This window comes from Amphiura filiformis, chromosome 8, assembly GCF_039555335.1.
Source record: "Amphiura filiformis chromosome 8, Afil_fr2py, whole genome shotgun sequence".
NCBI classification, from domain to species: domain Eukaryota; kingdom Metazoa; phylum Echinodermata; class Ophiuroidea; order Amphilepidida; family Amphiuridae; genus Amphiura; species Amphiura filiformis.
The window spans coordinates 41,117,614-41,141,451 of NC_092635.1; the positions used below are offsets into that span (position 1 = coordinate 41,117,614).

Sequence of the window (23,838 nt, forward strand, 5' to 3'; positions counted from 1 at the left end):
CATAATAACCTTAAAAGAGAGGTTTCCTCTCTGTTGTTTGAACTCTTTTAGGAGTGATTTTCACTCTTTTACAAGATGTTTCTACTCTTTTGTAGTGATTTTTACTCTTCTGAATCAAAATTAGGAGACGGTAAATGTTCACTTTTTTTACATTAAGAGAGTATGGGTAGAATAATTTTTAACCTTTTTAGAGTGTGGAAAATGGATATTTTCAACCTTTTTGTGGCAATTTAAATGAATTTGTCATTTCAGTCCAGTAGTATAAAGAAGATTGAAAAGCAATAACAATCAATCCTTTCGACTGAATATCTATATTAACCGGAAAGAATTGAGAATATCACAGAATTGATTGATTAGGATTGAAAATTCAAATCATTGAATATTCAGTCGAAAACGATTTATCCCTCTTAACTGCAATCGGCAAAACACTGAAAATCAATCTTTTTAATCGAATATTCAATTGGAAAATTTAAGGGAAGTTAGAACACCCGAATTATCTATAGCCTATAATAGATTCCTGCCTTATAATTTCATCATGTTCATGTACATCATCATATTTAAATTGATTAAAATCATATTTTTAACTTCTGCTTCTGAATATTTTATCTTTCGAATTTAATAAAGAGCTGCAAGCACTCACTCGTCTTTGTTATTCATCATTTTCCAAACACAACGAAAAGAGAATATCATTCTTAATTACAAGGTTCATCCGTCGTTCATCACTGGTTACTCACGTCATGAATCTCGATTCTCGAGCGCAAAAACATTGCAATTATTTCTATCGTTTTGAGGTCACTCGTTTGATTCCGATATTTTAGTTTTGTTCAGATGTTATAGCCAAAACCATACGGGGACGTACCGCAAACATAGGTAGCATTTTCGACCTTTTGGTATATCAATGACCCTTTTCCAGGCCAATTTTGGGACATGGGTGGGTCCTTTTTTCAAAATGTTCTAATTTTTTTCGGAAAATAGCCCAATTTTACCTTAATCTAACAAAATTTTGAGCAAAATTGGTAAAAACTAAGACAATTTGGGTTATCAATGAGTCCAAATTTCTTGATAAATTGGTATATTGATGGGTCCACTTTCAAATTCTCAGCGGCACACTCCTACCAAAACCAAACCAAACAGAGTATCCCCCCCCCCCTCCTCCCGGAGATCCGGAGATGTTATGTGTTTTTCTCAGATGTTATTTGTTACTTGTTGTCTTATAAGACAACAAGTAGAGATAACTGATAAGCCAAGGCTATTTTGATTTAATACTTTTCGTTTTGTTAATTTTTTACAACGCTTTTTTTTATTAAATCGATCCCGATTAAATCTTGTAATGTAGGCCCATTTCGAATAGAGTCAAGGCTTTTTGAATTAATATTTTCGTTTTGTTCAAATTTTGTTTTAAAGAAGACATTTTCATTAAAATCGTACATGGTTGTATTATTTCGCATGGAGCCAAGACATGAAGGGCCGATTTCTCGAAGCTTGGAATGGATAGTGGTCGTGCTTCCTAATTCAGCAGGCTAGCCCGCGCAATGTGAATCCATTTTTTTATGGTTCGAGGGCAAGGTTCTCCCTGCCACTTTTATAGTACCCGTTTGGAACCTTTCTTTTCTTGAGTGGTTTTTTTTTATACGAGTCGAGTATGTATTATTTCTAGTTTAAAATGAAAATAGCATATAAATTTATGACAATTATTTAGTTCGATGTTGGATATTGATCTTTGCATTAATTTTATGGTTTAAACAAACCCATTAAGCATTAATTAGGTTAGTAAATGTATATATATTGCTAAGTATAACTTGATTAACCGTGAATTGACTTCAGTGTTACTTTAATAGTCAATGAAGTTAACGGACCGATACCAATAACCATCATCATCATTAGTTCTGGAGAAACGCTTATGGAAATATGAACAAATTAATATGCAATCGGGAAAACGGTAAATGTTGGCATAAACATTTTATCGTTACATTATTTTTTTTATCTCAAAATGTTTAGATACAAAATACCGAGGAATTTTTTGTTCAAACATTCTTGTTTTGGCATATTTGTAAATGTTTTATCACAAGTTCCAACTTTTACCTAAATGGAATCGGCCAAATTCGTTGTATTTGTACAGGTAAACAGACCAATTTCGACATCATATTCATATAATACTCCCCCCATAGAACTCATACAGTCAAAATAACTATTGGTATTTCAGCTTATTTCTTTCACTTTACCCTTTTATACCCCGGGACTTAAAATGGACAGAAACCCTTCCTGACAATTATTTCTAATATTATTCCAGCATTTGGGGGTAAATTATAACGAAATTAAAATTTGATGGAAATCGTATATATTGTGGCTTTCATGATTAGGCCTACTGTGAAAATACCTGGAAACTTGTTTGTTGCGCTCACAGAGACACACATGAACTCGATATGAAAGGGGGTGTATTACCCGTGCCTACCGGAGTACGACACTACATTGTAGGGTCCGATTTCTCGAAGCTTGGCTAGTGGTCAGGCTTCCTACGCCAGCAGGCTGGCCATTCATTTGATTGATTTATCTTACAAGGTGATGAACGATGTTAAATTGTAAGCATTGTAAGTATAGGACTAAACCGGTCCTTGGTGTCTATCGCGGTGTATGATTCTTTTGGTTATTCAGTGTGGGACCATTAAACATTGCTTGTCATTGACAGTGAAAATAACTTCAACAAAATATATGTGCAAAATTTTGCAAAAATTTGCAATTTTGAAGAGAGCCACCAAAATGTTATTAAAGTTGTTAAATATGCGCGAAGCGCGCAAAAATGTGCAGATTTGGTGTAAAAAGGGGGTCATTAGTGTAAGGGGGTCATTGATGTAAGCTGATGAAAAAAGGGGTCATTGAGTGTATATAGAGGTTGGCTCAAAAAGGGAGTCTATTGACCGTCACATGACGCATATATGGAGAACCCCTGCAGGGGATATACTGCCATATTTCAGCTCAACAATGCAGTCTCTATATACATCTGAACTCGGTAGATTAAAGGGACGTAACCATGGGCAGGGTAGGGGGAAATTGACAAAAAGTTTCACTTTTCAGGGAGCAACTGTAAAAATGTACTAAGGGTGAAGAAAGTCCAAATTATAAAGAAAAATTAACGAAGGGAAGGGACAACTAATTGCTCGTGTTATATATACCCAGCCGCCAAAATGGTAATATTTAAGGGGGCTAAGGGGCCGCTAAGGTAAGTCCACTTTTTGCATGTAGCGACGCGTTTAGTCTTTGAAGAGCAACTGCATCATTCCGTTCGGACGGCTGCACCTCGCATCCGCATTTTTAACATTAAGCACAAAATAGAAACGGCAGCTATATTGTATCGCTTGGAACAACAATAATCATAAGACATTACCAGAGCAGTAGCATCACTTTCCTTCTCCGAATTCATGATTATCGTCTAAAACAGTCTCTCGAGTCTCTGCAAATTGCATTTTGTCGTGATGTAGGGCAATGGAAGTTCATCATTGATCATTGAGGCCCAATGCAAAAATGAGGTCTTTAATACATTATGCTCTGCATGAATTCACTCTCAAATGCAGAAAATGTTTTGCATGTAACAAATTATAGTTAGTTGAGATTTATTTATCTATTTATTTATTTATTTATTTATTTATTTATTTATTTATTTATTTATTTATTTATTTATTTATTTATTTATTTATTTATTTATTTATTTATTTATTATTTTTTTATTTATTTAAGAAAGAAGGGAAAAAAGAAAGGTAGAAAGAAAGAACGACAGAAACTGGAACGAAAGAAAGGACGAACCAACAACCAATCAACAAACCAACGAACGAACGAACGAACGAACGAACGAAGAAAGAAAGAAAGAAAGAAAGAAAGAAAGAAAGAAAGAAAGAAAGAAAGAAAAAGAAGAAGAAGAAAGAAAGAAAGAAAGAAAGAAAGAAAGAAAGAAGGAAGAAAGAAAGAAAGAAAGAAAGAAAGAAAGAAAGAAAGAAAGAAAGAAAAAGAAAGAAAGAAAGAAAGAAAGAAAGAAAGAAAGAAAGAAAGAAAGAAAGAAAGAAAGAAAGAAAGAAAGAAAGAAAGAAAGAAAGAGGGAAAGAATACGTGATTAGCATACTAGTAAAAAGTATATAAAAAAATGAAAGAACATAGGCCCCTATAAATAAAAAATAGTCTTTAAAAAGACAGACATCTGGAGAACGAGGGAGACAGATCGTAGACAGAATGCACGGGTGGCATTGAATATGTTGGGGATACATGATTTTATACCAATATTATATCATACCAAAAATAATTAAACAAGAAATAATACAAAGGGATTAGAACCGGTACTAGGAAATAGACTCACAGAGCCAGTCATACAAAAACAAGAAATGTATACACATGTATAAATTAACAAATCTATAATGTCAGTCTTTATCAACATTCACTCACAGCAACCAAGAACTGCCCATAAACATACCAGTCTATATGATAATTCCTATATGAAGCAGCCGCAGTATCAGAATGACTCATGTATTCGCTCTCTAGTCTATATCTATAGCTCAGCTCCGTTGACTGATTTATCATTGAAATCGAGCGTATGATGATCATTACGGCTCTCACTACATAATAGTCATGATAGCATAGCCTGGCTATCCACAGATTGTGTACTTTTTATATTAAAAAAAATTAAAAATTAAATAGAGCATTTATTCAGAAATCTAAATTAATAAAGTAATTACCTATTATTCCTGTTTAATTTAAGCTCTATGGCCTATGTATATACCGATTTATGATTTAATTCATATGAGCACACTTTATAGTACGATGTTTTACTATTAACACGTCAGCTCGCTCCTAATATTCACATATTTTATGTTATATACATTAACACAGAAATCGCTCTTACCTTTTACTTGTACTTTATTCCTGTCTTACTCAATGCCTTCTTAATACCCTGGTCTGTACGTATTAATTGCAGTTACCTGCTATTTCCTTCTGGACCTTTTCCTGTTTGCTGCAATACTCTGCTACTGACTGTGTAACTGTTGCCTATGTTTCTTATCAGTGCAGCGTTCACTTTTATTCGGCGACAGTATGGACTTTGCACTCGCAGATTTATGAGGAATGATGATGATATACCAGAAATAAACAAAGCAGTGCATACTTTCCCGACCCTGCAATCCCTGCACAAAGCAGCGGAAACGCTTGCAAATGCAATGCATGTGAAAATTACGCTGGCCGTGATATCGACATGCATGATTGACGTCAATGTCATATAAATTACCCCGAAATAATTATTAATACTGCACTGCCTAGCCTGAGCATGAATATCGCTAAGTGAGTGCTACCTCCTTCTTCTCCTCCTCAATTCTCCTCATCAGTCCCCCTCCCCCTCGAGTCCTCCTTCTCATCATCATCATCATCATCTTCATCTTCATCATATGATCTATATATCATATATATATCATCATGATGATATCATTCGTTGAATTAAGGCTGTCGCCCTTTATTCTTTAATTACGGTAAAATATTTTGTACCAATAATGATTGAACATCCATTATGAAGAGATGAAGCAGATAAAAAAAGAGAGTGAGAAAAGCCGAAATTAACAATTGAATGAATTAAAAGGGAAAATAATAAAATGTAACATTTGGATTTGATTGGAATTTTAGGTCGAATAATGTCAAGTTTAAAAGAGCGTCGTCTTCTTTTTAGATTATAATCTTATTTATATTCCATTTGATCATGAAATATGTAACGCGCACAGAAAAGGGGGCATAATACTATTGATTCAAACAGGCTTTTAAGTGGATTATTATGGATCAAACATGCTTGTAAGTGGATTATTATGGATTAAAAATATTTAATGATTAAAAAATATTTAATGACCAAAATATTAATTTATTATAGTAACAGTAAAACGCTTTACAACAACCCCTCTGTTTTTTACTAAACATCCGATATTGTTCTATTTGGTACCAAAGGTCTCTTGCAGAAATACTAAAATAAGTACTAACATGCTCCATTTTACGTCACTATATGACATAATGATGTATTATACTTATACTACACCCTCGCAAAAATTGCGACACAAAACATATTATTATTTTTCAGACTATCCAAACCTCCATGCACAAATATATGATTTTCAACTAAATTTTAAAGAAACTCATTATTTTAATATAAGCGGGGACTTAATAATTACTCAAAATGTATAAGAGTAAAAGGATTTCGCCGATTTGGCCAAACAATGTTATTTATAACATGTTGTTTCCTTCACAACTTAGATAGGCCCTATTTGAAAAACAGTGGATTTGGGCATAGAAGACGACTCGTATTACGAATCGTAATGAGAAGATATGCGAAATGGTAAAATGCGGCATATAGGACCAAATTTGGAAAATAAAATGATGAAAGCCTTGAAACAGAACTTTGACGCAAACGGCAGTAACAATTTTGTTGGATTATATAAATTATAATTTTGTAAAAAAAAATGCAAAAATCGTTTCGTAACATCGCCAGCAGATGTTAGCTTTACTATTCTAAATCAGTATTGATCATGATCATTGATTTTCTCCGTGTTCCCTCTGGTAATATTTTCAGCACTTATAGGACTGGGAGTTTATTTTTCAAACAAAATACGCTTTGCGCTAATGTGAATGATTCTCTAGAAAAAAACTCATGTTTTATTACTGTTAAAATTTATTTTAAAATTAAAAAGTGGCATTATTAATATTTTCCATCGCGTATAATATATCGATAGTGTTAGTATTTAAAACCGTCATTTAAAAAAATAATATGTACTTTTTTGCCCACATTCATACACTGTGCTATTCATTTTTGAATAGAAACTTGTCAAATGTGAGACGGGAAACTATTCAGATGGGGACAAAACAGATTTTACTTCAAAATGACTCGCATGTTCTCATCAAAATGACAAGAAACTATTGAAATAGATATTATTTGATAACTTGTTATGTAAAACGGTCATATTGTCGATTGTTATAGAATGAATAGATTCTTGTCAAAAAAATGACACAACTTATCAAATTTGAGTAGGTTGTCTTGTCAGAGGGGGACTTAACATGATCTTGTCAACATGAAAATCACCTCATCACGAACTCAAATTATAAAATATCTCTACCTACAAGTGTTTTAAGCCATCTTGGTATATTTATAATTTTTTGCTCTATGATTTTTGTTTACTGATAAGGTAGTAACTCAGATTTTTATCTCATAATAAAATATAATTCATTCTATATTCAAGTAGGGTACTTGAATAAAATTAATTATCTTTGCTATATCAGCTTTACAAACTGTGCTTAGTTCAGCTTTCTTTGCTTTACCTCAGTTGTTTGGCTCAAAATTAAAAGGGATTGACAGTAAAAGCTAACATTTTATGGAAAAGAAATAATGGAAATGTTATAACATGGCTTTAATAAAATAGTCATTTTAACTGTTGAAAAATATACCAGCTTCCATTTTTTGCTGTTATGTCTGATGGTCTTCAGCGAATCTGCTTGGGAATCGTTTGTATGAGACGACTTTTAAGCTCTGTCTCAGAGCTAAAAATTAAACAAATCACCTAACCACTTTTTGCTACTTTCTATTTTCAAATTAGTTTCATTGGTGTTCAATTACCTAATTGTTATTTCCATAGCAGGTTTAAAATGCTTCCAATTAGCTATTTAAAGGGCATTTCGTGATCCACAGCCTCATCCCCCACTTTTCCCCAAAAAGTTGAGATTTTTACACCACTGGATACCTCTGGCTACATAATGTTTATGTACCAAATATTTCTTGCAGATTAATTCGTTTAGCAAAAATATCGTTAAATTTGAATTTCGTTCTGGTGCACCAGATCGAAATTACAACACATTGCATATTCGCAAACGCAAAATCGGAATCAACTGAAATTCAAGTTGGAAATAAGCTTTTTTCGTGGATATCTACTGAAAAATGTCATAAAAAGAGGATGCTAGGATCACGAAATCCTCCTTTAACAGACAATACAGACAATTTCTGTATAAGTGTATTTGGCATTTTAAAGGAAAACCACAGAGGAGTGAGGAAAACATATTGAATTTGAATTTGATAACAGTTCTTATCTGCTCTTAATACATTTTCTCTGTTTGAGTGAAACAACCTTTTTTATCATTTACATAACTTTTGATATTTGTTTGTTTGTCAGTTTCAATTTAAGTCATCTGAAGTGACCCAAAACTTGATAAGACACTAGCTTATAATCATAGAAAATATGAAAAGGTTGTGAAATATGATGGTGGAGGTAGAACTTTTTGAATGACCCTCGTATAGGAGCATTTTAACCAATTCGTTTTTGATGTGGAGCACGGAAAATTACCAAGTTCATCAAGTCATTAAAGAAATCAGGAACTACTTATTCCAATTTTACATATCAACATTATTTATGTAATGTGTTAGAAACGCGTATTCAAAATTCTAACGAATTCCGTTGATGGTAAGCTCTCCAAAATGAAGTGAATTAAAAAAAGACATGTTGCTTGAATGTAGTAAAAAATTCAAAAACTGAACAAAAAAGTAGCAACAAAGGTTTCCCTTTGGTTCAGAATAAAACGATTACTAAAATAAAAATCCTTAGACATTTACCTTTAAGATGCACTGTGAATTTTCTTCCTGCGATATTTATTTTCAGAAATAAGTTATTTTGATTGAGGCTACCTGCATCAAATTTGAGGATGTCATCAAAACATAGCGTAGCCTTAAAAGCGGTGCTATCATAATTTTAAATAGCGCCGCTTTTAAAACACGTAAGGCCACTCAATTCCGTGTATTAGCGGCGCTATTCATATGAACGGATGAACCAGGGTGAGATACTCGGGCTAGGCTGATGCGTGTGCTGTACAATAGGTCGGTGGTTCGGGTCTCGGTAGAATTTTCTAATTTTTTATTTTATTTATATTCCACGATATATAGGGCAAGGTTATGAGAGATGAAACCTACTTGCAATATCAACAAATTGAAAATATATTTCCATCATTAAAATCATGATAATATTAATTAATGAGCTAATTTTATGTGGTATAACATCTATACTTATGGTGAAAGGGGAAAGGGGTTTAAATCTACAAAAAGCGCACCTGGCAATTAAGGTATCATATATTCACTGCTATATGAAATATTCTCGCTAGCTAAAGTTTCTCTTCGACCTGAAATCTTTGCAATAATCGAACTAATGCTTAACCAATTTCTAGAGCAGATTAAAAAAACCTTTTGTCCTTAATCATGTTAATTATGTAAATTAGAATCACGCTCAAGGTAAAAATAACTTTATTTTCTATTTATATCATCAAAGTTTATAAACAAATCGAAGAAAAAAATGTTTTTAGTGTACTATCTTCAGCTAATATTATTGACTAATTAGTCAAACAATCAATTCCATCGCTGTGTAACAGCCTGGCACATGCACTCATGTGCAGTGGGCCTTTTATAAAGTTTTTTGTATTGCAATATTGCCTGTTTCTGTTGTCTGGTTTCCTATTGTGAACTCTAATGTTTCTTTGGCTATAATCCCATTGATCTAATCATTATACATTCGAAATTTACCTGGAATTTACCTTCAACTGTCACACTCCCGTCGTCGACTGGCTTGTTTGGCAACAGTGGCGGCTCTACGGGGGTGGGGGTTAAGGGGAGCAATTTTTTCATGTTTTTGATTTGCTATCTTCTGAAGATAGGGCATATGAAGTGATATCCTCAGCAGAAGCTCTCAAGAAACTGTTTTGGTATATGTTTATATTTGGTGATGTTTTTTGTGTGCTATCTTCTGAAGATAGCAATTACGGCGGGAATATATAATACATAACATAATTCATACATTCAAAAAATTTTTGATCGGCCAATTATTATAGCCCCGAATTGCGTTTTTCATTTTTGTTTCTTAATTTTATTTCCATCACGTTTCTGATCTTCTCTGCTAATTTTATATAAGTCTCGTTTCGAATTTTTATCAGCGTCGTCATTTTAGTATTTCTTTACATTTGATCTATTTTTGATTTGATTTATTTTTTCTGAACGCGTGTTATGCAGCGTTTTTTTTAAATATTCTTATTTTCCATGTTTTTTTGCTTTGCTAATGTTTAATACCTTGAAATATTTTTTATTTTTCATGTTTTTGCTTTGCTATCTTCTGAAGATAGCATTTAGGGCCTACGAAGAGAATAATTAATACCCTCAGCAGAAGCCGAAGCTCTTAAGAAACTGTTTTGGTATATTTTTTATGGTTGGTGGTTTTATTCGCTATCTACTGAAGATAACAATTAAGGCGGAATTGTATGAATATAATACAAAATATAATTCATACACATCGCATTTTGATTCACCAATTATTATAGTCCTGAATTACGTACTGAATCATCGTCTCTTTTTAATATAGGCCTATCAGTCGTATTTTGCATTATTATTTCTTTATTTGATTTCTATCACGTTTCTGATCTTCTCTGCTAGATGAGTCCCGTTTTAACGTCGTTATTTTATCATATCTTTATAGCTTTGCATTCTGCCTATTGGCTATTTATTCTGAACGCGGGTCCAGCTAGATCGCGTCCTTTTTCTTATTTTTCATATTTATTGCTTTGCTATCTTCTGAAGAGAGCATTTAGGGCATACGAAGAAAATAATTAATACCTTCAACAGAAGCTGTTAAGAAACTAGTTTTGGTATATTATTTGTTTTTGTTTTTATTTTAGTTTTATTTGTTATTTTTGTTTGTTTGATTTTGTTTTGTTTTCGGGTTTTTTTTGGTTTTTTTTTGGTTTTTTTGTTTTTTGTTTTTTGTGAGGTGGTAGGGTTTGCTATCTAGGATACTGAAGATTACGGCAGGTTTATATACTACAAAAGATAATAATTTATACATTTTAATGTCGTCCACCAAAGTCCATATAGGTAGTAAGAATTGACCTTTTTGCGAAAGTTGCCGTCGTACTGTCATTGATGCATGCTCAGCTAAATCGCGAGCAAGAAAAGTCTGTTGGTACACTGTGATGTTTCATGTGTTCACTATCTTCTGAAGATAGCATTTAGTGATTAATAATAAGAATGCATAAAATAATTCATACATTTAGCAGAAAAGGTGGTCGGAAAGTCTTTTGTCGTATCTTTGTTAGTTTGTTTTTGCTATGTACTCAAGACAGCATTTAAACGCGTGTAGCCCGTTTTATGTTTTTCGCTATCTACTGAAGATAGCATTTAGAGCCTAATAAAAATACAGAAAATAATTCATGCGTTTAGCAGAATGCGTGTTACAAAAATCTTTTTGTGGTATATTTTGATATTAACTCTTTATTGTTGCTGTTGTTTTTCTTGTTGTTGTTATTTTGTTTTGTTTGTTTGTTTGTTTGTTTGTTTGTTTTGCTATCTACTCAAGATCTACTGGCGATTGGTCCTAAAAATACAGAAATATTGAGAGATGGCTTGCTACTGAAGAGGCTTGCTTTCGGTGGAGACGTTATATTTTTGGCTCTATGATATTTTGCTTATACATGTACCTTGGTTTAATTATTTGCTATTAATGCTTGTTATCCATGCACTTGTAACTAGATTCGATTATTCAGTGCTGCATATGCTGTATATATTTTTTGTTTTTTATTTTTGTTTAAGTTTATCTAATATCCCTGTGGTTTTGGATTTTTACTATTTTACTAGTGCAGTAACAGTGAACACCATCATGGTTTACATACTGCATTAGTTATTATTAGCCCCAGGGGTATACATGAGCCCCATATGTCATATATAATTTATAGGCCCCCGGGCCCCAAATGTTAAAATAAAGGGCAACAGATCGACATGGCTATATAGCTCTAAAACTACAAGGGCACTAGGGCTCATATGTGGCACATGTATGAGCCCTAAGTTGTAGATGGGACTTTTGCCCATTTTGGCACCAGATGTTCAAGGTTAGGAGCCCTAGAGGCCCAAATGTTAAAACAAAGGGCCGACCGTTTAGAGCAAATAAAGTAGCTACAGGGTTCAGATTTGGTACACTAGTCTTCAGCATTATACTGTTATTATGTATTATATGAGCTCCATGTGTCACATAATATGGGCCCCAGGGCCCCAAACGCTAAAACATAGAACCGGCCGTTACTCAGTAAATAAAGAAGTTACCGTGCCCAGCTCAGTCTACTGATAGCACTTGAGAGTTATACTTCAACATATGTATATGAGCCTCATAAGTCAAATATCATGGGCCCCAGGGCCCCAAAATAACAAAGGGCCGACCTTTGAATCAAATAAAGCAGCTTCAGGGCTAGAGTTTGTACATAATATGACATAAACGTTAAGGGTGTTCAAGTTAAATTACATACCATTGGCTGTTCCATTTAATTAACATACTCCCTCTGAAATGGCCACAAAATATGCTGTTCAATTTAATTTACATACTCCCTCTGGAATAGCTTTCCCCCCAATCAAATTGCATATTGTGAATTTCAATCTATCAAATTGCATACTAGTATATTAACTATAAATAAGAGAGACTGGCAACAGCAACCTATGGAGAGTAAGAGAGACGACTCCCTGGGAGGGGCCCATGATGACTTAACGAATTGCCAGGACAGAACTATACCCACCCACCCACCGAGTTTGAGTCCCGTACAACCCGGGGGGGGCACTTCCATAACAGATATGCATCATGTGCCTCGGGATAGACCCCCTTTTTCAAACCGGCTTGTAACCAATGACCCCCTTTCTTGTGTTATGGTCCTACCTATTACCCAATGATCCCCTTTAAAAAAAATTCATGTACTCAATGACCCCCCTTTTTCTATTTCCTGCTACCCAATGACCCCCCCCCTTTTTAATTCCCCAATTTAGGTGGTATTTGTGTTCTCCTCCAGAAATAATGAGATTTCTCAAATTTCCAAGGTGGCCAAGTTGTTTTTTCGCAGTTTGGCACTTATTTATGTGTACTTAATGATACTCTTTTGGCAATCCTGTACCCAATGACTCCCATTTTACAATTTGTTACCACAATGACCATCCTTTTTTCAAAGTTTCATACCGAATGACCCCATTTTTTTAGGTTGTGTACTGAATGACCCCATATTTTTGTAATTGTACATTTGACCTGAATGCCCCCTACTTTTAACATGGCCGAGGCACATCCCTGCCATTTCAGATAGGGAGTGCCCCCCCCCGGGTACAACCTAGCCTACGATCAGACAAACATTCAAATCTACAGACAAATCTACAAACCTGTAGACAGATCTACAGAGAATAGCGTATTATTATACCGGTATACATAGTATACGGTATGAGCCTGAGCCCCATATGTAGCCTATTATGGGCCCCAGTTTCACTATTTACACATTTTTGCCCAATTGGGCGACTTTTTTAATAGAATTTCTTTAAGTATGAGAGTGCAACCTACATTATTTAAAAATAAAGCTTGTGAATTGGACTTTCAGTTTTTCCACATTTTTTGCCCTATTGGGCGACTTTTTATAATTTCTATATTTTAAGTGCTACGAGGGTGCAAGCTACATTAAATTAAAGCTTGTGACTTGTACTTTTTCGTTTTACACATTTTAGGCCTACAATTTCTTTACTTTAAGGGATCTAGAATGAGCGTTTATGGCGTTTCGACAGTATTTTTTGTGGGACATGAGAGCACCTCAGACGTATCGAATTGCATTCTGAATACGAAGCATGTCTTTCTGATATCAAATAATTTTCATTTTTTGAAATTCACGATATAATACAAATTTTATGACAAATTATTAAAATTTGATATTTTTCAAATTTTGATATATAACAGTCCTCGAAGTAAATTTTATAAATCTAATGATATATTCTTAAAGTGTATGTAGCTGGGAGGAAAAGCCGACGATCAATTGAAAATTTTGACCTTTTATATTGAAGATATGGATTTTTTCCCCAAAAGACCTAATTTGTTTTGGTGTTTTGGGGAAAAAATCCATATCTTCAATACGAAAGGTCAAAATTTTCAATTGATCGTCGACTTTTCATCCCACCTATTATATATACACTTTAATTAAGGGCGTACTACACCCATATACTGGTTTGATTGGTCTAAATAAATATTTTTTCATTTATAGCTAGGCGATATATGCACGGATCATGTGAAATAAAAAAAAAATATGAAAAAAAAAGAAAAAAAAGTGCTTTTAAACAATTGTAGTAAGTCATTTTAGCCCTATATATATTTTGTTTTTGTATCCTAGTTACTCAGATGCGTGTTTCATAACAAACCATGATTTATTCTATTCAGCATGTTCAAGTAGGGTACATGAATAGAATACATTAAATCCTTTGTTATACTCTCTATAGAAAATCTAGTGGTGCATGCAAAATATATAAACACTTACACAATGGATGTATAGTCATTAGTCAATAATATTATAATGTGTTGTTAGGAGAAGAAAAGGCTATTAGGTCACCGTATGTCAGGTTATAGGTCAATTGGTTCAGGTCAAATTTAAGCATCAATTTTGAATACACATGTGAGAGTTTGTGATATCATAATGAGGAATAATTTTGATATTCTGTCTTTAACTGGATATATATCGAGAAGTGCAAGGTGGATATACTAATATACCTTGGGATGTAAATGGTGAGTACAATTTAGAATGCCTAGTTGAGACGGATTTCACAAATAAATATAAAATAGTTACCAAAATCACAAACGTTAAGCTTACGGAAAACTACCCAATATGGTGGTATAGGTGACAAGAAATACAATTTTTTCAACATTGCTGTAGTATGGTTGTGGTAACCTGTTACCTGTGGCTTAATTAAGTTTCAGTGAAATAATGTCGCAAGTTAAAAATACAAAATATAGCTCAACGTTGAAAATAGAAGCATTTTAACCAGTTCCTTTTTGATAGTTGTGGAGCACCAAGTTCATGAAGTCATAAAAGAAATCAGGAACCACTTATTCCCATTTTACATATCAACTTTATTTCCCTAACGTGTTAGCAACACATATCCAAAATTTTAACGAAATCCGTTGATAGTAAGCTTTCCAAAATGAAGTGAATTTAAATCATCAGTGATGTACCACCTTTTGGCTTCTACTTTTAAAAGCATGTAAACTACGTTGATACCGATGCCACCAATAAAACGAGAAGATTTGCCCCTTCATTTTGCATACCACTTTGTCCAATTTTTTTTTGTAATTTCTTCACAAAATGCAAAAAAATGCAAAAAAAAATCAATGGGTGTAGTACCCCCTTAAGTATAAATCATCAGATTTATAAATTTTACTTCGAGTACTGTTAAATATCAAAAATATCAATTTTAATCATTTGGCATAAAATGTGTATGCGAATTTCAAAAAATCAAAATTATTTGACATCAGAAGGACATTCTTCGTATTCAGAATGCAATTCGATAGGTCTGATGTGCTCTAATGTCCCACAATAAATACTGTCCAAACGTTCATACCCCATCCCTTAAGTCCTCAGACATTTTTGGCGTTCGTTTGCTCGTTTCATTTATTCATTCATTCATTCATTCATTCATTCATTCATTCAGTCAGTCAGTCAGTCAGTCAGTCAGTCAGTCATTCGTTCATTCATTTATATATTCATTCATTCATTCTTTTTTAAATTAATTAATTCGTTCGTCCATTTGATCGTTGTAATTCATTCATTCGTTCGTTCATTTTATATATACCGGTATTTATTCATTCATTCATTCATTCGGCTCCCCGTTCGACTCGTTCGTTCGTTCGGACATACTGCTTACTAATACTAAGAACGAATCTAATTTTACACTCTTTAAATGGAAATATTTTAATCAAACGGAACTTTGCAAAGTAAATAAGAAATAAACGATAAAGAGGTTTGTATTTTTTCATAGTTTGTACCAAATTTATGATCTAATAATTACTAGCTAAATACCTACTACTACAAGTTATAATATTTTATAGCGCAGTAGGCCTACATTAGGAAATCACAAGCGCTTTACATCAAGCAAAGTAAAACAAAGGTATGAATGTCTGAGATAAAATATGATAATTACCAATTAAAAAGCAATAAAACCAGCAGTTTAAAAGAAGGCAAATACATAAAGATTAATTTTATCAAAATTAGCAAAAGAAAAAGACAATTGCAGCAGCCATTACTTAAAATGAGGTAATCAGGCCCGTCCAAATGCTAAAGGCCCAAATAGCCCACTTTTTTTTTACCCAAAAAGCCCACTTTTTTTACCCAAAAAGTCCCATTTGCGAGAGTAGCGAGCGAAAAAAAATAGAGTTTTTTTATGCCTTTTTGGTCCAAAAATGTCCAAATCCGCCGCCCCAGTCCAAAAAGGTCCAAATTTTGAAAAAAGGTCCACTTTTTCCCTAAATAAATCCTGGCTACGGGCTTAATATTATTATTAGTGATATTACCATGGCACGGAGCACGGAAGTACAGAAAAACCTGGAAAAAAACCCCGTAACTGATAAAACCAGAAGACACAGTCCTACATACAGTCATATTGAAGTGCATATAACGGGACCAATTATTAATATAATTATCAATCTTCTTTACAACGGTGCACCGTTATCCCATTGCTAAATAAAATTCTTCTATTGAACCCATTTAATAATAGCAACATATATCTAACCCGATTACCACAATACCCACCCCTTGGTTTAAGAATAACACTTAATTTGAATGAGAAAAGGATATGTGTTTGAAGACGTTCTCACTTCGGTCCCCTTCAAGCATCCTATTTGCACTACGCATGCTCCAGTGTTTCGATCTCCTGAATACAATATGACGAGCCATGGAAACAAGTATCAACTATTGCTAGAAGAAGACCCCCCTGGTTCGACTAATCCACTTGGAAGACAATACTCTATGATCTCATCATCTTTTCAGATACTTTCCACTACCACTGAGATGTAAAGAAGGACCGCCATTTTGTTTTCAAAATTTGACGTTTATACACATTTTTATGAGGCAGAAGGAATAATGAATCATCATTGGAATTATACACTAAGGAAATATATCATCTGTGGTGTATTTTAATTATTGTATTGTAGAAGATTCGCTTGTATCACCTGTTCATCCAAGTACCACGCACGGAATATGTCGCATCAGTCAGCAACACGATAAATCGATACTGATCCCGACGAATGGTTTTTACTTGTCCGTTTCCTTGGAGTACTTTCTTACGGATAATATATTGGGTTTGTTGTATAAACGTTGCTATTTTGAAAGATATATAAGTAATTTAGGCAAGTTAAACCTCTTTTGAAGTACTATACTCTGTACTTAAAGTGTGGACAACAACACTGTTTTGGATTTGATCGATCGGTTTTGGTGAAACAACATGGCGCCTTTATCGCAAAAAGTTGTTCACACAACCACCACCATACAACACGCACAACACACTTGCCAAACCAAACCTTACTGAACATGATTTTAAGAACAAATTTGACAAGAACTGAGCTGCTTACTCAACACAGTAGTAGTTCTTTACTATCATGTCTTCGCCATCCACTTCGCGCCGATCCTCGTCTCTGATAGAGACCTTTGGTAATCCAAATTACCGACCTCTTACAGCTCAATCTTTGAAAAACTTAGAACGTCGCTATGTCCAAGCCAAAGAGAAAGAAAAACAGAGAACTCTTAGTAGAGTTAGTATGCTATCAGTTATTGAGGAGGAGGAAGAAGCCGAAGGACGTGTACCAGATGTGGATTTACTTGATGGCAAAGCAGCACCACAAAAACTGGGAAAGTTCCCAAAGAAGTTATATGGAAAACCTATTGAGGAACTTGATGATGCAAGATCAATCGACAGAGTAAGTGTGTTTTTACTGCAACGACTGTCCTGTATAATTTGCAGCTTTCACTTATTTTTTTTTTGTATTATGTCAGCAGCATTCTACTCTGTTAATGAAAAAAGTGAAAAACCCATTCTCCAAAAGAGTGAGGAGAGTCAAGACTGAAAATCACTCCTGAAGAATGAAAAGACTCTTTCAAGGTATAAAGGTACATGTATATAAAGGACATTACTAGAAAATGTATAATGTCCCTTATATCATACATGTGGTTTCCTCTAGGAGGAGGTTCCACTCTTCTCATTCTTTTTGAGAATTTTGAGAGTGAGTTTTTCACTATTCCGACCATCATGTCAGACCATCATTCCAAACTCGGAATCTTCGTGACTTAATGACTTCCAAGTGGAATACGTATTGCCAAAAAGGTGCTTCCCAGCAAACAAAACGTTTCAGAAAACGTTTAATATAAAGTTATAAAGGTTATTATAAAGGGTATAAAACGTTTTAAAATAACATTCAAAAACATTTTGAAAACTTGCTGCAAAACATTCCAACATAGGCCTATATTGTTGACAAGATAGTTTGCAAATGTTTACCAACAAATATTAATAAGCCTATTTTGATAACGTTTTTAAAATGATTTTGTAGTGTTTTTTAAACATATATGTAAAACGTTAAATAAACGTGTTCATGACCTTAATATATGTTCATGACCATAACATTTAAATGTTTTTTAACGTCTTGACCAAAACCAAAACCCGTTTATATAACCTGTTTATAATATTTAAAAAACGTTTTTGTACACTCATAGAAAAAACCGGTTCTAGAACCTAAAATGGTTCTTGAGCTGTCCTGTATGTGGAACCTTAAATGGTTCTACAAAGAAGAGAAAGAACCATTTCAGACCTGAAATGGTTCTGGAAAGGTCAGAAAGAACCATTTTCGACCTGAAAATGGTTCTGAAAAGGTCAGAAAGAACCATTTTTGACCTGAAAAGGGTTCTGGAAAAGTCAGAAAGAATCATTTTCGACCTGAAAAGGGTTCTGGAAAGGCCATGCAGAAAGAACCATTTTTGGTTCTTTAAATTTGCAAGAGCCCTTTTCTCTCAAGAGTTCTGCATTCAGGACAACCAAGAACCCTTTTTCTAAGAGTGTATTTGCTGGGTCGCAATTTAGCAACGTCTTCAACAAAAGAAAACGTAAGAAATATGATTATGTCTATTGCATGCAATCAAATACACATTAATGGTTCTTTCTGACCTTTCCAGAACCATTTCAGGTCTGAAATGGTTCTTTCTCTTCTTTGTAGAACCATTTAAGGTTCCACATACAGGACAGCTCAAGAACCATTTTAGGTTCTAGAACCGTTTTTTTTTCTATCCTGCTGACACTCCAGTGAATGTGTAGGGTGGGGTGTGGGGATATGCATGTGTGGTGTGTTGGTAATTGGTATACTTGCGTTTTCCCGTTTGCGACATAAATGGTGACGGAATGATCGATCCATATAAAAGCTTCAATTTATACAAACGTCGATTTACCAATCCCGACAGTGCCGTGCATGCCGGCGTGCATGACGGGGTACCAATTCCCTTCGGGACCACTGCTCCAATTATAGGCTTATCTCATTTGCAGACACGTGTATCATCCCATGCTTGTCTCCTGGTTCAAAACAAAGTAACTTGCTAGGCTACCTTTTAAAGTTTTGAAACATTTGAAGAACCATCAAGGGTTAGAACCGATTTAGTTGAATATTCACTCTTACCAAACTTAGCGTATATAGCACCCGGGGGGACTTCAATATGAAATGGATATGTGTAGGGCTGGCACTTTCGCACTAAGGGGCATTCGGTGAGAGCAAAATGTAAAAAATACAGGGTCATTGGGTGAGAGCATGATATTTGGCATTCTCGGTGAGAGCAAAATGTAAAAATATGGGGTCATTGGGTGAGAGCATTACCTTTTTTTTTAATTGGGATCTTTGGGTGCCTGAAACAGCGCCACAGAAACCGCGAAAATCGAATTTCTAGTTCGAAATGGCTTCAAATTTCGTGTTTTTTTTCAAAATAAGTAACAAAATCAGTGATAAATGCAAGTTGCTGTTCAAATTGAACTTGTAAGGGTCTTTGGGTGACAGATCAAATGGAAAAATAGGGGATCTTCGGGTGACAGAGCATGTGTTCGTAAAAATATGAGGTCTTTGGGTGACAGCGATGCTAAAAAAGGGGGTCTTAACAGCCCTACCTATACGCGTCACCGTCAAAGTTGGTGTGCCCCCCCGGATATAGCACCCTAAGGTTCTATGAAGAACCTTACGAAGTTACCCTGGGGGAGTTACATAAAAAGGACCTTAATGATTTGAATAGGCCTAGAAACTCAGGGACTTATCGCAATGTAAAGAAAAGGAGTGCTGACCCTTTTTGGTTCTAAAAATAATTTTCTTGGCTAAAGAACGATTTTTTTTTGTTCTACTGAGAGTCTTTGAAGGTTTCTTTATTAAGGGTTTCTTCATGTTCTTGAATAAAGAACCTTTTTGGAGAATCAAAGAAGGTTTTTTAGCCAAGAAAATGGTTCTTTGTAGAACCTTAAGCTTAAGGAACCCTTAATAAAGAACCCATCAAGGGTTCTTTGAAAAATAGAAAAAAGATTCTTTTTGCTGAACCAAAAACGGTTCACACTGCTTTTCACTTTTCCTAACTTTGCGATGAGTATCGTGAGTCCTTGAATTAGTTAATTCGAACGTCCGTAAGTACATTTAAATCTTTAAGGGTCTTATAGAACTTTTTAGGGTTCTTTAAAAAAAAAAAAAAGCACAGTTATAGCGCAGTTTAGCATGGCTTAAGGGGGTACTACACCCCTGGCCAATTTTGTGCCTATTTTTGCGTTTTTCTAAAAAATTATAGCACACTGGTGACAAGTAAGATATGTATATTATAGGGGCAATGACTACAACTACTGTACTGAAAATTCAGCAACTCAAAGCAAATTGTTATTGATTTATTGATCAAATATTGGTTTTCCTCATTTTTGACTGTAACTCCACAACTGTTGTCTGTGCTGAAATAAAATTTCCAGTGCAGTAGTTGTAGTCCTTGCCCCTATAATATACACATCTTACTTGTCCCCAATGCGCTATAATTTTTGAGAAAAATGCAAAAATAGGCACAAAATTGAGCAGGGGTGTAGTACCCCCTTAAGGTGCAATATAGGACAAAAAAGGTCGTAAGTTGCACTGTTTTTTAGAGAGTATTGAATAGTATTATACCATTTTGATTCAATGAGAAAAAAAATGGACAAAGTGATGCAAAATGAAGGGGCAAATCTTCTCGTTCTATTGGTGGCATCGTGGCTTCTACCTTTAAAAGCATGTAAGCTACATTGATACCGATACCGATGCCACCAATAGAACAAGGAGATTTGCCCCTTCATTTTGCATATCACTTGAATTGTCCATTTGTTTCTCATTTCTATACAAAATGCAAAAAAAAACCGCAAAAAAAAAAAAGGCAATTTGTGTAGTGCCCCTTAAAAAGTAGTCATGGTACAAACTGGGATGTCCTGTATGTAGAACCCTCAAGACAAATGTTCATGAAAATTGAAATAACCCCAAAATGGTTCTTTCTGGTCTTTTCCAGAACCTTTTTCAGGTCGTAACATTGTTCTTTCTAGCATTTTATAACCCTTTATACGGTTCTTAATGAAAGGCGTTACTGTGGATTTTTAGGGAATAACAAAAATTGTCAGTTTATCTCTTTGAACAAGTTCAACAGATACTGTCAGTTTATCTGTTTCTTGTTACTATTATTTTATTGGGCTGTTCCATTTAAAATCCACACTATACCCCTGTGGAAGATTTAGCTTAAGTCTTCCACAGTGGGAGTAAGAGTTTCAAATAGAATAGACAAATGGGTAACTTCCATTTGAAATACTTATACTCCAGTTGTGGAAGATATATGTAAAGCCGTGATACAGGGAATGGGTTTCAAAATGATTAACTCTGACCAATTACATTTAAAAAACATACTCCCCCATTTCCAAAATATATCACAGGAGGGGTGTGGAGGGGGGGGGCTCAGCCCCTCATAATTTTGGAATACCTTTCAGCCCCCCCCCCCCCAATAATCCTAGGCGAAGTTAAAATATTGTGATAAAATAGAGGGAACATGGGTGTTTGTGACCTATATTTTGCAACATTTTCTGACTCCCCTTGGGGGCACCCCCTGTGGTGGCCAACCAAATTTTTTTCAAGTTTCATCCCCCAATGTTGAAAATCTTCCTAAGCCAATGTGGATTATAAATTATAAATGGAGTAGCCCATCGGGATGTCAAGCGTTTGCAAATTCTTACTGGAACGGAATACCTACATGTACATTTGTGCATTGTCATGATTATGATAGCAGGAAAATTTTGTTGCGTAACCATATGAGCTAATTATTTAACTGAATATGAATTACGTCCGATTTTAATTAACATTCTATTCATTTGTGTATTGAATTGGCGTTAGCATCGAGATCGATTGTCGCTAATTGACTAATTAAATTTTATTATAACGTTTTTTGATGATGTACCGGTAGCCATTTGGCGCGTTTGGTTTGTTACAGTGATGCATTTATAATTGACACATTGTTGAAAGACAATTGAAATTGTTATGAAGTTGTTAAATGTTAAGGTTAGGGTATTTTAAGTTAGGGTTAGGATATAATGTTGGGGTTAGAGTTTGCAATAGGATTAGTGTTAGCAAGCCTCAAAATAAGCAGATCTGGACCAGGATCCACACATTTGGAAAAAGCAGCTCCTGATCCTGTGATTATCTAGTGAACCAGGAGCCATTTTTAAAAGCTATGAGTCATTTAGATTTCAATTGTACACATTAAATACAAAAAACTGCTTTAACTACCACTACCAGGCTCTATTTAAAAAAATGTGGAGCCTGGTTCATATGATTTTGGTGTGGACCAGGAGCCAAAATGTTATGACCATTGGGTAAATGGCTCCTGGGTGCCTGCTTATTTTGAAGCTTGAGTGTTAGGGATAAGTTAGGGTCAGAGTTAAGAGTAAAGTCGAGTTAGGTTTATGTTCAGTTTAGGGCTAGTGCATAGGGCCGAAAGGTTTTAAGGTTAGGGTGAAAGGTTAGGGTAATGATTAGGGTCTATAATAATTTAGCAGGTTTCGAACTAATGACGCATCGGACTGTAGAAAGAAACTACAGAATATATTTTATCTAAAGCCATATTTGTTATTTCTAATAGGCCTAGTATTTATTAATGACCAATTTTGAAATGTTTGTAAAATGTCACACTATTGGAACCCTTGAATAAATTTTAATATTTCCCCAGCGCACATAAACGTTGAAAAAAAGCAGTGCATCTGGCCGGATTCGAACCGGCAACCTTAGGTATTAGGTTCGAACTAAATATTGGAACCATAACATACTCTTTGTGAGACGTACGTTGCCATACATACAAGTATGTATAATTGTATATACATGTAGATAATCGTTATTTTGAAGAATTCGTATAGAATCTGGAAAATAAAGTCAAATTTTGCTATTGTCACTTGCAAGTAAAAACTGTTACATGTGTATGTAGGATCAAGCGCAAAATATAGCTGAATTACCCCTTTTTTTTTATTCAACCATACACATGTCCAATTTAATCTACAGCAACGTATTTATAATAATTTATAATGAAATATGCTATGGTTTATATCCAAGGTCTAAACGTTCTATTTCAAATTAAAACTTTAATCGTGTTAATGAAGTAATTCAAAATGGCGTATCGAAAAAAAATCCACATCTCTGATTAGATGTACAATAATGACGCAAATGATTTACCCCTATAAGTTATCACAACTATGTAAGTTTGTTTGAGAAGAAGAGGCTAAGAAGATAACAACAGCGTAACATTTTGGGATGGTATATACATGCATTTAACCTATTCAAAATCAGTTACGAATACATTTTAATAAACCTAATCAAAATGGCGGAAGAGCAGTGCTACAAAGTGTCATGTCACCTTATTCATAATATGTAATTTTCATAAAAGCTCGGTAGATCTATACCTTTTCATGATTAGTCTCCTACGCAGCCA

The 23,838-nt window shown here is 34.4% G+C and overlaps 1 protein-coding gene across 1 annotated transcript in view; it reads left to right on the forward strand.

Moving 5' to 3' along the window:
* The first annotated feature begins 16,772 nt into the window (after positions 1–16,772).
* LOC140159039 (sodium channel protein 1 brain-like) overlaps positions 16,773–23,838 on the forward strand; it is a 45,068-nt gene continuing 38,002 nt past the window's right edge. The window contains exon 1 of the mRNA XM_072182366.1: positions 16,773–17,774. Coding sequence (XP_072038467.1) covers positions 17,457–17,774 — 318 coding nt within the window. The 5' untranslated portion in view covers positions 16,773–17,456. The remainder of the gene's footprint in view (positions 17,775–23,838) is intronic.